This window comes from Fukomys damarensis, unplaced genomic scaffold (assembly GCF_012274545.1).
Source record: "Fukomys damarensis isolate Sample0158 unplaced genomic scaffold, DMR_v1.0_HiC HiC_scaffold_32, whole genome shotgun sequence".
Taxonomy (NCBI): Eukaryota; Metazoa; Chordata; class Mammalia; order Rodentia; family Bathyergidae; genus Fukomys; species Fukomys damarensis.
Window position 1 is genome coordinate 37,082,798 of NW_022900944.1, and position 15,356 is coordinate 37,098,153.

At 51.9% G+C, this 15,356-nt stretch overlaps 1 protein-coding gene across 1 annotated transcript in view; it reads left to right on the top strand.

Moving 5' to 3' along the window:
* The window catches only part of Vac14 (VAC14 component of PIKFYVE complex), a 100,095-nt gene that overhangs the window by 24,903 nt on the left and 59,836 nt on the right, over nucleotides 1-15,356 (top strand). The window contains exons 10-12 of the mRNA XM_010644439.2: nucleotides 3,921-3,984; nucleotides 9,969-10,113; nucleotides 10,344-10,409. Coding sequence (XP_010642741.1) covers nucleotides 3,921-3,984; nucleotides 9,969-10,113; nucleotides 10,344-10,409 — 275 coding nt within the window. The remainder of the gene's footprint in view (nucleotides 1-3,920; nucleotides 3,985-9,968; nucleotides 10,114-10,343; nucleotides 10,410-15,356) is intronic.

The following is a 15,356-nucleotide window of genomic DNA, read 5'->3' on the forward strand; positions in this document are numbered from 1 at the left end:
TCTCTTTCTCCTTAGCTGATAAATGCTGTTGGAAACCCCAAGTAAAGAGGAAGCTAAGCCAGGCGTGGTGGCACACACCTATAATCCCAGCATTCTGGGAGGCAGAGGCAGAATGATTGCAAGTTCAGTCCAGCCTGGGCAAATTGGTGACCTAGCAAGACCCTGTCTCAAAATTTAAAACAATAAATAAATTAGAAAGGCTAGAGATACAGCTCAGTGCAGAGACCCTGGATTCAGTCTCCAGACTGGGGTCAGGGGGTGCTAAAGTGTTCAGGAGGGGAATCAGAGAAGCCATCAATGACAGGGTGACTTTTGAGCAAAGACTAGAGAAGGGATAGAGGCGGGTACCATGCATAGCAAATACTCCAGCAGGGGGAGCAGCCCTCGCAGAACCCTCAAGTAGAGGTGGGGAGCAGTGTCCTACTCAGTATGGGAGCGGCCGTGGTGCTGTGAGAGGGACCCAGCAGCCAGCTTGTGTGGCCCTGAACGAACTCTGGCTGCCTCAACAACACAGGGAGCTGTTGCAGGGTTTGAGTAGAGGAACCCGTGGGCAGCCACATGTCTTCATGGGCTCGCTCAGGCTACTGTGGAAAGTGCCCTGGTATTGAAAAAAATAATTAAATTAAAAACTAGTATAACAAAAATAAAAACTGTGAGAAAATGTCTGTAATCCATTTCTCTGTTAGAGATAACAATCAGCACAAGAAATCTCCCCTTTAAATCAGGTGGAGAAAATATGAAAGGCCGAGATAAGTCACCTGTTCTTTATATAACAGTTGCTTACATGGCTTTTAGGACGTGCCAGGAATCAAGTTAAACACCTCACAGGTGTCAGCTCACCTGCTATCATGACGTGTCCATGGTGCAGGCTGTCCTTACCCATCGTGCAGTGAAGAACAGGACACAGAGTGGCATGACCTGCCCAAGGTCACACAGCTAATCAGCAGGGGGGTCCCTGTTCACAGCGCCACATCATTACCCTGCTCTCCAAGGAGGAAATTAATACAAAAGGACAGAATATGATGTGCAGTGGGGCAGGGAAGCAGAGGAGAGAAGAGTAAAGCAAAGTTTCCTTTTTACTCATCAGGTTGGCCAACATGGGAGAGATTACTAATATCCCTGTGTGACTGCCTTCCGTTCTGGAAGTGCATACACATTGGTGGAATCTTCCTAAAGGGCAGCTTGGCAGGATCCGTGAAGACACAGCGTGTCTGATCCCTGCCCTTGGTAGCTCCGGTCTGCAGGGGGCCCTTGTGCAGAAGGAAGCACGGGAGAGACAGGACTGAGAGTGTCTGAACGAGTGCAGGCACTTTCCTGGCATCCTGTCCTGTCATCTGTGAATGTGTGGGTTTCTGTGAGACAAGACGCGGGGTAGCCTCCAGGAGTGTGGATCCCGCCTGCTGCATCAGTCTGTCCTGCCCGGGATCCCCGGCACTGCCTCCTCCCTCCTCTGGGTGCTGGCCTAGCAGGGGGACACCAGGCTGCGGGCACCAGTGCCTCCGCAGACCCAGCCCCTTGCCATCGTGCTGCACCCTTTGTACCTGTGCTCCATCCCCTCGGGGTCTAGAAGGACGGGCGGCAGTGTGGACCTGTTCTGTTTAATATAGAAGTAGGGGAAGAAGGACCGTGGTGCACTCCTGGAATGGCGCTCTTCGAAAACTTTATTTGTGTGGAATTTTTAGAATACATTTTATTTGTATAATTTAAAACTTTGAGGAGCCCAAGACTCACATTATTTGACTAACAATATAAATGAATCATACTTTTCATTTATAACTCATGGAATAAATATCCATACATCATGAGGCTATAATTCAGTGAATTAGTGAATGGCAGGAAAGGGACAGTTCTTCCTTACAGAAGAATTCCAGTTAATAAAAATAGAAGAGGAAACTAGAAAGTCAGCATTAGGCAGATGATACCACATTTGCTGTAGGCAGGTTCCACTGGTAGTTGCTATAGTCCATCAGTAAGGGGATGTTTGAGGGCAAAAGCGGGATTGCTTGTCTAATCTCAAGTACCTTCCCCAAGATAAAGAGAAAAGGCATCTCCCAGGGAGGAAACTCCGAGGCAGTCCATCAGTACATGATACAGTCAGCATCAGGATAAGCCCATAGTGGGATTCTCCCAAAGATGGCTCGCTGCATCTGCTCACAAGAAAACGTGAGACAAACCCAAGTGGAGAGACATCCTGCGAAGTAACTGACCAGTCCTTTGAAAGCGTCCAGGTCATGAAAGGCACAGAAAGTCTAAGCAGCTGCCATAGGTTGAAGGAGACTCAGGAGATGTGACTGCTCAATGCAGTGAGGGCTCTTGGAATCAAAAGGACAGGAGTGAAAAACTTTGTGACATCAAGTTAGGCGTGTAGTGGAGTTAGTGATACTATACCAGAGTTCCACTCTTGCTTTGACAATTGAACTATGGGAAAAAACACTGTTAACATTAGGGGCAGCTAATGTTAGGGGGAAGGGTCTACAGAGAATTCTTTATTATTTTTGCAGTTTTTCCATATATCTGAAATGTTAAATACAAAGATAGTTTATTTTAACTTAGGAAAATATCCAAGAATCTAGGTCAAGCTATGTAGATGGTATTAGTCTCACTGTATATTTGAGAAAATCGAGGGTTAAAAGGGCTTCATGGTGTGCTCTAAACCACACAGTTAATATGAGGAGTCTGGCATTTTTTTCCTGGTGCCACCTACCTTGGGTGAGATCCCCGTCAGAGTCCGGCTTGCTCCCTCTTCCTTTGTTAATGTGCTGTCAGAAGAGCTGCACCATCGCCAAGGTTGGGACTGATGCTGGAACAAGGTCCCTCTGGCAGCCTTTCAGACCCAGAATGTCTCGGATCTTTAGGAAACTTAATTAGATGCCAAAAGAAAAAGGTTGGAATTCCTTGAGTGGGAAATACACTATTGATGCCAGGTAGACCCTGTGCTGTCCAGGAGCAGGAAGGTAAATACAAGAGACAAACGATGAGTTGGCCACACGGAGAAAGACTCTCGTAGAAACATCACTACAATCAACTTTAGAACATTTTCAGTGCCCTCAGAAGAATCCCTTCCCCCATCTTCTCCAGCCCTGGGCCGCCTGTAATCCACTGTCTGTCTGTTTGGGACATTTCTCAGACATGGACTCATCTATGTTCTCTTTCGTGATTGGCTTCTTTCACTCAGCGCAGTGTTTCCGAGTTCGTGAATACTTCGTTCCTTTTTATTTCTGAGTATACTTCATGTATCAGTTCATCAGCGGGCAGACATTTGGGTTGTTCCACCATCGTTGTAGATGACACTGCAGGCTTCTGTGTGGATGTGTTCTCATTTCCCTTTAGTGCCTACCGAGGAGTGGAATTGCTAGTCCTATGATAGCCCTGTGTTTAACCTTCCAAGGAGCTGCCACACTGTTTTCCAACCCTTCTGTTCTCCTGTCAGCAGTATAAAGGGGTCCCTATTTCTCCACGTTCTCACCAACATTTGTTGTTGTTCTTCTTCTTCTCCTGCTCCCCCCACCTCCTTCTTCTGTTTGTCATCTTAGTGGTATGAAGTGGTAACATTCATTGGGAACTGTGAATTGATTTCCATTCCCTGCTGACTGAGGATGTGAGTATCTAAAAGTCACTTAACATCCGTTGCCCTTAGACCAGTAGTCCCTTCTGAAGTTTCCCAGCTGTGCTCAGCGCGCGATCCCCTCCTGCGAGGTCACTGTGCCTACACACATACAAGCTGTACTGTTCTGAAAGCTTCGGGGAACAATGAGCAGGCACTGGGTCCTTGGGGCTCCAGAGCCCTGTTGCTTTTCAAGAGCCTGAATCAAAGTGCTGAGAGCTTGAGAGGAGAGTCTGGAGGGTTTTTATGACTGGGACCTTGTTTATTCGAAAGACCAAACAGCCTTTCATGTCACCTGTTCCTCTTCCTCTCCCAGGAGGCCCAGATGGCTCATGTGACTCCAACTTCGGTAGCGGCATCAGTGTCTTCACTCCAGTCAGGTAAGTGGTTTGTTCCACCTGGAGGTGTTGATACAGAGTGATCTTTCCCGGGTGGAAGGAGACCACTGCAAAGAATGGAGGCGGATTGCCAAGGCCACTGTTTGGGGGCGTCCTCATACACACACAGGGTGCTCGAGAAGAGGATCGAAGGACTGGAAACCACTGGTCAGTAAATGCAGGCTTGAAAAGCCCAGTGTGCTTATAGTGACGACCGCAGGACTCTCGCATATGCCTTTGTCCCACACCTTGTGTTTGTCTGGGATAATGTGGGGCTGACAAGGGGCAGGCTGTCAGGGCAGTCCAAGCAGAGGCTGTCATTGAGTTTAGGGCTGTAGGCAGACTGTCCTCAGCTGCTCCCAGGGCAGCTGCTATCACAGCCTTCCACCAGGGGGCAGTGCAGGCCAAGCAGCGAGTGTTTCTTTCCTCTCTCTTCAAGCTTCCTCCTACAGGGCAATGAGTTCCCAGGAAGAGAGCTCATGGCCCTGTCTAAGTCTGAATCCCCAGGCCACAGGACTTAGCATTACAAATGGAAGCTGCAAAATCAGATCTAGGGTTTTGCAGCTGTTTCTGGTAGCCTGTTGTACATTTGTCACTGTAACCTGGGCTGTGGAAATTGTCACACTTCAAGGGAGCAATGGTGGGACGTAGCAGGCAGTGGAGGAGGAGACGGGATGTGACCAACAGATGAGCCAGCCCTGCCATCTGCTGTGGGCCATCCAGTGGCCTTGGTTCCTGTGCTCAGACAGGGAACCGCCCAGCAGGAGCCAGGTTTGAGTTCGTACGTGTCATTCAGGAGCCAGTGCTAAATTGGCCCCTTTTACAAGACAGAAAAAAAAAGAATAAATCATCTCTCACATGATCTAAGTCCCTGGCCATGCTGGATAGAACTGCCAGGTAGCCTGGGGCCACCACCTTCTTCCTCTAGTGCTGCTGAAGGGAGACTGAGCTTGGACAAGATGGCATCATCCAGGGGAAACAAAACCCACCTGCTATGGTCCAGGGGCGTTGGTGGCCCAGGGATGCCAGTTTGACTCATTTCCAGCCAGCCAGGGGCAGTAGCTAAGGGGAGACCAGTCGGGGGGCAGAAGACTTTTTTGTTTTGGGGTTTTTGGTATTTTTAAAACAGGGTCTTGCTGTGTAGTCCAAGCTGGCCTTGAACTCACCATGTAGCCTAGGCTGGCCTCGAATTTATGTCAGTCCTCCGGCCTCAGCCTTCCAAGGACTAGGATCACAGTCATGCACGCTTGGCTCAGAAGACATTCTTGCCTAGCAGTAAACTGCCAAAGACAGTGACAGTCCTGAGCCGCTTAATGGTCATTGGCCATGGGAGAGCGTGATGAAAGCCGCAGTCCCCTTTCACAAGATTCCTCACTTGGACTGCACCTCAGGGAGAAGTCACTGACTGAACTGAAGAGCATTACTCCCTCTCCTTCCTGTGCCCACTCTTCAGGAGTGCAGGGGGAAAAGCACCAGGCCTAGGCTGAGCCACCAGGTAAGGCACTGGAGAAGCAGGGAACAGCAGGGAAGGCCTGGGTAGATGGCAGAGGTGCCTCAGACTAGAGTGAGGTGAGGGCGGGGAGAGGACATCTCCTGACTGCCATGCTCGTAAACTGGGTGCATGGCTATGGAGCGTAGATGAGTTAAAATGTGAGGAGAGCCTGGAACAGTGCCTGGCACCCAGAGAGCACTTGATACAGCTTAGAGTTGCACTAATGATACAAGAACCTCCTTATCATCCATCCCCATGGTACAAATGAGGCAGACTAGAGAAACTAACTTACTGTTCAAAGCCACTCATCTAGTCAGTGACCAGGTTAGAACTCAGGCTGGGTCTGTCTGGCTCCAGATTCCCTGCCTTTAGCTTTATCAGTCACAGTTGGAGACTTCTAGACGTGTTATGTGTTGGCCTCCCTAACTCATTTGATAAGTGTCACCATGCGAATAGTCTTCCCTCTGGCACCCAGGCCTTGTGTGGGGTCATCAGTGACATGCAGTACAGTTCTGGGATGGATGGCTGATCTAAACAGAGAAGATGTAGAAATCATTTCCTCCCAAACCTCAGCGACTGCTGATTGAAAAAAGAATGCATATAATGATCTTGTATTAAAAAATGATCGTGTTATTCAGAAACAACTCTATTTTTAGATGTACCTCTCTTCTAATTTGATTAGTGATAGATATGAATACCGTAAAAGTTAGATATTACAGAAATAAAGTGCTGTCTCCCAACAAGAACCACTGGAATGTATTATTACTTATTGATAGGATCAGAAGCATTCAGTAAGCCTGTATTTTAATAGCCACAGCAGTGCCATGCACTTGGAAATTGTACTACTTATATATGCGTAAGATTCTCATTATGAGACGCTTTATGAGAAAATGCTCAGTGAAAATAGGAGTTTTGCAGACACCTTGAAATAACTCAGCAGTCCCTAAGAGTGACTCATCTAGACTTTTTGGGACCAAGGTAGAAACGTATTATAAACTACATGAGCGCCCTTCTGTTCTTGGTGAGTAAAGTTAGCCAGAGGAGCAGGTGCGACATGTGAGGCTCCAGCCCAGCAGAAGAGGGCCGAGCTCATCATGCCAGCTGCCCCCTCTAGGAAGGGCTGGGGTCCAGAGCCCCAGCTCCCCCTGAGGGTGCGTAGGACTCAGCAGCCAGCCCCACCCAGCAGGGTAGCTGGGGTCCAATACAGCTCTGATCCAGCCTTTCCCAGGCACTGAGATCAGTCTCCTTGGTGCCTGGGTGTGCACTTGCTTCCATGACCTTCATCTTCTGCTGGCTGATGGAAGAGACACAGGAGGCCGTCTCCAGCCAAGGGAATGTGCTCTCAGCACTTGGCCCCATGGCCTCGGACAGGCCTTACTCTCTCTGGACCCTGGTTTGCTCAGCTGTGCACGGGAGGATCGGGTTACATGAATTGTGAGATCCCTTTTACTTGGTGGCTGAGTCTGACACCTGCCTCACCAGCAGTTGGAAGACGCTCGTATCTAGGGAGGTTTGTTCTGATCAGCATTTGCTGCAGGGGAAGTCAGAGAATGTCATTGCACGCAATGCTGCTAGTTCACTTGCTGGCCCCTTGAAATCCGACCTTTCTTAGTGGCTATGACACAGCATCTAAAGGAGAACCCTCCATGACTGGCCAGAACATCTCCAGACTAGTGGAAGTGTAAGCTCAGCCTTCAGAAGCACCATCCAGTCTGGTGTCATGGGATGCAGAGAGTGTTCCCCATAGGCCAACATTAGGACTTCTCAGGTGGCCGCTTCTCCATACACAGACATGTGGCTACACCTCTGACAAGAAAATGCATTATGTGGCCAGGCATAGTGGTGCACAGCTATAATCCAAGTACTTGCAGGAAAATCACAAGTTCAAGCGCAACCCAGGCACCTTAGCAACATGGTAAAACTCATCTCAAATAAAAAGGGCTGGAGATACAGCTCATTGTGAAGACCCAAGGTTCAGTCCCTAGTACCAAGGAAGGAGGAAAATATGCTGGAAAGTGTGCAGAAACACCCTTCCACTGACTCCTGGGGCTTCCAGTTCTGCTGTCTGTGCCAGAAGATGGTTGGAGGTGATGCCGCCACGGACTGTCCTGAGCCCCCACACCTCCTAGAAGGCAGTGCCGTCTAGGACTGTGCCGGAGTCAGATTGTTCAGATCACATTGCAGGCACTGGTGCTTCATGACTATGACCTGGGACATAGGGGCAGCTGAGGGAATGATGTGAAGTTGGCAGGTAAAGCACTCAGCAGGGTGCTCGTGTGGTCATACTCAGTACTCTCACTGTCCCATGGTCAGAGGCCCAGGCTTAGCGCTGCCTTCTTCCCCTCCAGCAGGCACAGAGCACGACCCTGGCCAGGCCCTTGCAAGTCTAGGCCTCTCGGGGGCTGGATCGGCTGAGCCTTGGCAGTGATTTGCCAGGCTCGGGCCACTCACGACACCCTGAGCCCATGCGGCAGCCTAAGTGCCCTGTGACACCTGCTGCAGACCTCAGGGCACAGGTTTTAGGAGGGATGGGCCAGGGCGGGACGGTCTCCCCTCACCCTCCACCCATGTCATATAAGTCTCTGGGCTGCAGTGGGCATCTCCTCTGCCACTGAGACAGCTGCTCCAGGTTCTGTGGCCCAAGAGGAGCCGAGCCACGGGGAGCACACCAGAAGACCTCTGCAGGAGGCCCGCCGAGATGAGGAAAAGAGAGACCTGGAGAGGAAGGGCTGGCCATCAGCGGAAGGAGAGGGAGTGACTAGGAGATCGTGAGAGCCGATGGCCGATAAGGAAATGCTGAGGAAGTCCGGCCATGGGCGGCTGCTAAGCCCCTGCAGTGTAGCTGGTCTGAGGTGGAGCCTGCTGCAAGCAGAAAATCCACACTGGATTTGGAAGGTTAGGGTATCAGAATGTGAAATATCTCATTAGTATTCTTTATGTTCATTATATTGATCGCATGTCGAAGTGCTAATATTTTGGATATATTGGCACAATTAAAACATTAAAACTAATTCCGTTTGTTTCTTTTTCCTTTTCAATTTAAAACTAGAGAATGTAGAATCCCATCTGTGGCTTTTTCAATGTTTTTGTTGGACAATGAGCACAAGAGCAGGCGAAGGCTTGTGGGGGCCACGTCAGCCGCCTAGGCCTGTCTGCACTCTGCTTTCTGAGTGTTGTAGGCTGCCAAAGCATTTAGACATTTTGATGTCCTCAGAATACACCAGGATTTTCCAGCCACGTGACTCCTGGGGAAATCACAGTGCCTCCCACCTCCTTTCTGGGCTCTGTCACTGTCACACATGCCTAGATCTTCTGACCCCCTGAGGATGGACTTGCCCACTCTCTCCCCTAAACAGACACCGGGGGACCATCAAACCATATTAAATAGCAATTCCGCCTAGCAGTTACAGAGCTCAGAATCGTGCCCTGCAGGAATTCACATCACATGAGCTTCAGAGAGGCTGCGGGCAAATGAGGGCAGCACAGCCATCAAGTTGCTGATGCAAATGAATAATTGAGCAGCCTGGAAATGCCACGAGGGACCGTTTTATACTGGCGGGCAGTGGAACCAGCTGGCCTGTCCTCAGAACACAGCCTGCCCCCTCACCATTGTGTCACGCAGTGCCCGTGCTTTCGCCACCCGGAAAACCCCGTCTCAGCCAGAGAGCCATGGGCAGAGAGCTGACTCGGTGTCCCAGCGGCACCCAGCCTCTCCAGGATGCTTCACGTGGCTTTTCTCTGAGAGACCAGCAAGGCCCAAGTCCACAGGAGCCAGGACCTCCTGTGCCTCGTGGGAGCATCCACACATTCACAACAGTCTCCCTTTCTCATAGACAGAGTCTCTGTGGCCTCCTCTCTGACTCAGATGAAGGCATTTCTGTATTGGAGGCAACGCAAGGATTCTCTGCTAGGCCAAACCTCTGCCAAGTACATGTGTGGCGAGATGATAAGCCACAGTCCCTATCCTCACTAAAGAAACATTCCTTTTTGGCCTGGAGTGGCCTGTTCGATGTCCTGGGTCTTTGCAGGGTCCTCCTCCATACTGTCTAGACATGGTGGTTTTCTGTCTTCAGCAGAGGGTCTGACTTAATTCCCCAAAGATGCTAAACAGCCTTTTAGCCCGGACATCCGGCTGTCAGTTCCACGGCACTGCAAGCCAGGCTGGTGCTGGAAAAGGAGGGGAGTGAGCAGGAGCCCAGCAGGCCGGCCCCCCCTGCCACACATGGGTAGCATAGCTCCTACCAAACCACAGGCTCTGAACTCCTTTGAAGAGGGCAGATGGAGGAAGAGGAGAGAAGTGAGGCTTCTTTCGAGCTACCAGGCTGGGCTGGCGGAGACGGGATCTCGAGAGAACTGAGAGTGTCTGCTGCTGACTGCTTCCGCTGCACCCCAGAGCAGTGGAGCAGGGGCGTGTGGTCCTGAGCTCAGGCCCCAGGAAGCGCTGTGGTTGTCGTGGGGCTTTATCCAGCTGTCTCTCTGCTGTTCTTGCCCACAGCACTGACAGGGCCCCGGTGACCCTGAACCTTGATGGGATCGTGCAAGTGCTCAACTGCCATCTCAGTGACGTGACGATTGGAATGATGACCCGGATTGCAGTTCTGAAGTGGCTTTACCACCTCTACATCAAGACTCCCCGCAAGGTGAGCCCCAGGCCTAGCTGCTGAGGCAACCCCTTCAGGCCAGGCCTGCCCGTGCTTGTAGGGGCTCAAGTCATTACCATTCTGGAGGAACTTGGCAAGCAGAGGAGTAACGGATGCTGCAGGGTCTGTGGTATCTTCCAGGGGGGAGGTGGTCCCAGCAGACCCCCAGATGCTTCCCTAAGAGGGAGGGTCTCTCACCACTCACTGGCACCCCCTTCTCTGCCCTCCAGATGTTCCGGCATACAGACAGCCTCTTCCCCATCCTACTTCAGACCTTATCAGACGAATCTGATGAGGTAGGTCACCAGCGCCACCCTGCCTCATGGAGCTGACTGCCAGCCTCCCTGTTCCCCAGCTGGTGGGGCCTCATAGCAGAGATGTGCTTGCTTGGTTCCTGTTGTGTTGTTTTTCAACAGCAGACAAGTTGTATTTAGTGCTGTGGGCTTTGGGAGTGGGGACACTGTGGGCTGTTCTGGGGCACCTGGGAAAGGCTGTCGGGGAGTCTGCAGACCTACAGGAGTATACATCCTCCCTGGTAGTGTTGAGAGTTGGGGAGCATGGCTTTGGGGCGGGGTCTGGCCCTGCCTTGCTGCCCGGCTGGAGCCAGACACTCATGTCTGTGCCTCCATTTCCTTCTCTGTCCCATGGGGGAAGCAGCAGTACCTGCTATATGAGAACCAAATGACCATATGGAATGTCGAGTGCTGTGCTGCACACATCAGTCCACTTTGACCTCCAGCTGGGGTCACCAGGAGCTGCTAGTATGAAAGAAAGCGGCTGGCCCTGGTCGGGGGAGTAACCCTGAGAAGGCCAGTGAGCAGAGACTGGCCTGGGTAAAAGACAGAGCATCCCAGGGCCTCCTGTCGTCTGGGAGAAGGTCTCCTCCAGCACACACCACTTCCCCGCTCTGTTCTCCGCAGCATCTGCCCCAGAGCTGGGGCAGCATAGTTCTTTTGTGGTCCCCTGCCTCTGGCCAAGGGGCAGGTATTGTGGCTAGGCCCGCCCATTTCAAGCATGGCCACCCTCCTTGCATCCACTACGGCGCTCCCGCTGGGTACCGATTCTGCTAGTGACTGGCCCCTCTTGCCCCTCCCAAGCTCCAAGGCGTCGTATGCAGTGGGCAGAGCCTCGCGTCCATGTGTGGCATTGGGTGTGAATCGACAGACCTGCCCACGGTGCCGAGAGTGGACAGGGGGGAGGGCATTGCGCTCAGCTTCACAGGTTGAGGCAGCTGGGTCTTCCCTGGAGTGGTACCCAGCCTGTCCTGTAGCCTGGATTTGCTCTACCAAACTTGGGCTGAAGAGAGAAGCCGACAGGCAGGTAGCAGCTATAGATCCTCTGAGGTTCTCTGCATTTCCAGAAAATCCCCAAAGAGATGGCGTGTGAGTGCCCCAGCCTCTCCTGCCCGTCCACTGCCCCTTTCCTCCCCCCTACCACCCCCTGCATACCGGGCCCAGGTGGCTTCAGCCCAGTTCTGCCTGTGAGCTGGGAGTGACTCACCGCTTAGCCAGCCCTCTTTTCAGTGCAGAAAGGAAGAGGAGAGCTCTGCTGATTGGTGCCTTCCTAGGGCTTCGCTGGAAGCAAGCAGCTGAGTCTTCAGTCCTTTAAATTGAGTTGTTTAATCCCATCCAGCCTTCTTTGCTCGAAATTGGCTTTTGTCTACGTGTGCGTTTAGAGGGAGTGCGAGGAGATGCGGCCCATTAAACTGCTCTCTTCAGGTTTCGGCTGTGGAAACTCGATTTGCTGAAGTGCCAAATGTTGTCGGGGCTTTGGGGCGCATCTTGTGGGCCTCACGGGGGAAGGATTGAAGCTGTTTGCGGGGACAGTTGAAGGAGTGCTGTAACAGGAGGGAAGAGTCCCTCTTTCCCACCTCTAGAGGAGGGGTTTGGGGACCTTGATAATCATTGGTGCATCGTGATCCTGCCACATCCTGGTTCTCCGCCAGAGTCCCATTTCCAAATGTCCCTTTCCCATTATCTTTGACCCTGAGGAGGCACAGTGTACTTGGCAGTGAAAGAACAGCCACACACGAGGCAGTCTTCTTCTGCTAGAACTTCCTCTGTAGAAAGTGTTTTTGTTGGGTTATTCCAGGTATTTCCAAACACAGCTCTGATCTCAAATCGGACCTCAGTTGAGTCCAGAAACCGTGTTAGTCCTTCTTTTGTAGCAGCTAGAGAGCTGTTGTATGCGGGAGAGTTCTGTCATTTCCATCTTGCAGTTCAGAAAACTAAGACCTAGGAAGGGTAGGAGCCCTTCCACAGGAAGTATTAGAGCCCACACTTAAAGCCAGAGCTGTTGGACTTCAAAGCTGTCTTTCATTGCTTAACTACTGGGCCTGTGAGGCAGGGCACAACTAGCTGAGGAGATGAGGAGCTGGAGTTGAGTTGTCTTACCATCCCCATCCCCTCCTGATTTCTCCAGAATGTTCTTCTCTGGCCCTTCGTTCAGGCTCCGTAAGTTCTTGAGGAGAATTCTCAACTTGGTGTGGTGATGTGTGTGTGTGCATTCAACCCTCAGATCCTTGGTCCACTCTTCTTACTGATCTGTAGACACTCTTTGTGTATTTGGGACATTCCGCCTGTCATCTCCATTGAAAATGTCCTTCTTTCTCCCAGTACAGTTGTGCCAACCCCACACACTCCTCCCTCACGCTGAGAGCCACAGGCCTCAGGGGACAGTGAGCACACAGACTTTAATGATGCACGAGCTGGGTACAGGGAAGGTGGACTGTGAGACCTCATTCTGCCCCCCCACTGTGTTCCGCAGCCCCGCTGGCATGTGGCCTCGCTGGCCGGCCTCGTCTTCTGTTGTTCAGTGACAGCTCAGTGGACCACACCTTTCTGGCATCCTCCGTTGTCTCTGCTTTTGTTACTCAGGCTAAGTGGCTGTTTCCTCAGTATCGCCCGCTCCTTGTAGACATTATCTGAAAATCCCTTTTATCAAAGGCATTTGCAGGTGTCAAATTAAAATTCTTGGCACTGAAATAGAAATCTTCTCATTAGCTAGAGATCCAGTTGCTTGTTGTTTAAGAGAAACTGTGACCCTGATTTCCCAGCATGGAGTGTGGAGCACATGCTCAGTGCTTCCTGCTGGACCCATTCATGGAAGGGGGGACCTGCTGCATCCCCTGCCCAGAAGATGCCACTTGTGAGCTGCCTCTAAGCCAGGCAGCTGCCAGCTGACTGAGAGAGCATGTCCTGAAGGTGGCTGTGCACAAGCAGAGAGCACCGCAGGATAGGGGTCCTCTCCACGTTCCTTCCTGATGCTGGATTGGCCCAGGAGAGGCTGCACATGATCCCTCATTCCTAAGCACATCTGCCTCCCAACCTGCATTTAAAACACTCGTAGGGATCCGTCTCCGAAGACACCCAGAAGGACATCTGTCCCCAAAGAGCAAATATAGGTGCCCTAAACAATGGCTGCAGACCCAGGTCTGAATCCTGGTCCTGGCCCTTCCTTCCCAGGAATCTCAGTGAGGAGTTAACTTCTCTGGACCCATGAAATGGGTCTAATGTGGTCTTCCTATGCCTTCTAGACTATGTTCACAGAGAAAGTATACAGCACCCACCAAGCCTGCCCACCACAGCCACCTGTCCGTCCTCACAATTTACCTGTGAGGATATTGGCCCTTTTCTAAGGTTGAACTACCCTTCCCAGGAGTGAGGCTGGTCCCGATAAGTCATCTTGTCCTTCAGTAAAGCCTCGGGGTCTTTTGTTTTAGATCTTATCCACTCAGTGTGAAGGTCACTCTTGGCAGTTTGTATTTTTATGTCAACTTATAGTAGCACCCCTTTCTTGTAATGTTCTCTCCCTGTGTGGCCATGTGGCCTGGTGGCTAAGAGCATGGGCTTCGGGGTTGTGTAGGCCAGGCTTCGCTGTGCCACTTAACAGCTGACCTACCTTAACCAATGACCTAACCTCCCTGAGCCTCCGTTTCCCGTCCATAAAGAGAAGACAAAGAAGGAGCCTCTCTCCCGGGTCTGTTAGAATCCGGAGCAGATGAGATGGTGAGCATCGGGGTCCCGCGCAGCACCTGGTCCCAGTGACCCCGTGTAGGCAGGAGCCCCTCCACTGCTGGTCATTTCTGTAGCAGGGCTCAGAGACTCATATGATCAGCAGAATGGGCGCTATGTCTGCCCAAAGCCCTCCTGCCTCAGCTTCAGCAACCCAGATCAGAACAGAGGATGCTCCCTGTCCTCTGTTTCCTGCCCGTCTTGAAGCCTGAGGAACAGGACAGAGAAGGTTGGGGGTTCCGCATTCCATGTCATAGAAAGCCAGGGACAGAGTGGACAGCTGGACCAGTGTCCCTCTGGGTCGTCCCTAGGAGCCCTAGGTTGGCACTGCCCAGAGCAGGAGTGAGGTGGCCTTCAGTGCCAGCCTCGCTCACAGAACGGGAGCCTCGCCGTCAGCATGTTCCCCAGCGTCTTTCCAGCGCTCCCCGGCTCACAGCAGGCAGGGCCCCAGCTGGCCACCCTGGGTCCAGGGAGAGGAGGAGAAAGGGCATCTCGGCAGAGACTGCAGCAAAGCCTCCCTCCACAGCCTTGCTCAGAAGCAAAACCTCCGGGGTCGGGCAGGCCTGCCGGGCCCAGTCATTGCTGTGGTGACCTCACAGTGGGGTCCCCAGAGGCAGCCCCACATCTCCTCTGGATCTCCAAGCCGGTGTTTTAATGCTTTAGAGAAGAGATTCTCAACCCAGGAGGAGCCCCATCTTCCTCCCTCCCTTACCTTCAAAGTCACCATGAAAAGAAATTGCTGATGGGAGTTTATGGCTGATGGGACTGGTGCAGAAGCAGCAGAAAATGTGGAAGGCAGGATTCTGGCTGCATTATTCACAGCTGTGGTCATTCGTAGCACAAAATCCCTCACTGTGTGAAGAACGAGGGCCAGTTGCACACCCCATGTGGCACCGACCACGACCTAGGAGTAAAGGGACAGTGGGGTGTGAATCTAAGGAGTGACTTAAGGGCATTTTAAGAAGGTGCTTAAAGTACCGAAGGGTTCACTGAGCTACCCCAGTCCAAGTCAGACACTGCCTTCCCTGTCCTGAGCCGAGTGGGCCGCTCCAGCCTTGGCCAGGTTCTGAGGGAAATGGAATTGGACATCTAGGGTCAAGCCTCCGCCTGTCCTCCAGTCTCCCTCTCTCCTGGCCTTTGGGCCTCTCACCAGCAGGACGGGTCACGCGGGAATGACCCTGCTGTGCCCTGGACTGTATGTGAGGGATGCTTTGCCTGGGGAAAGGGGAG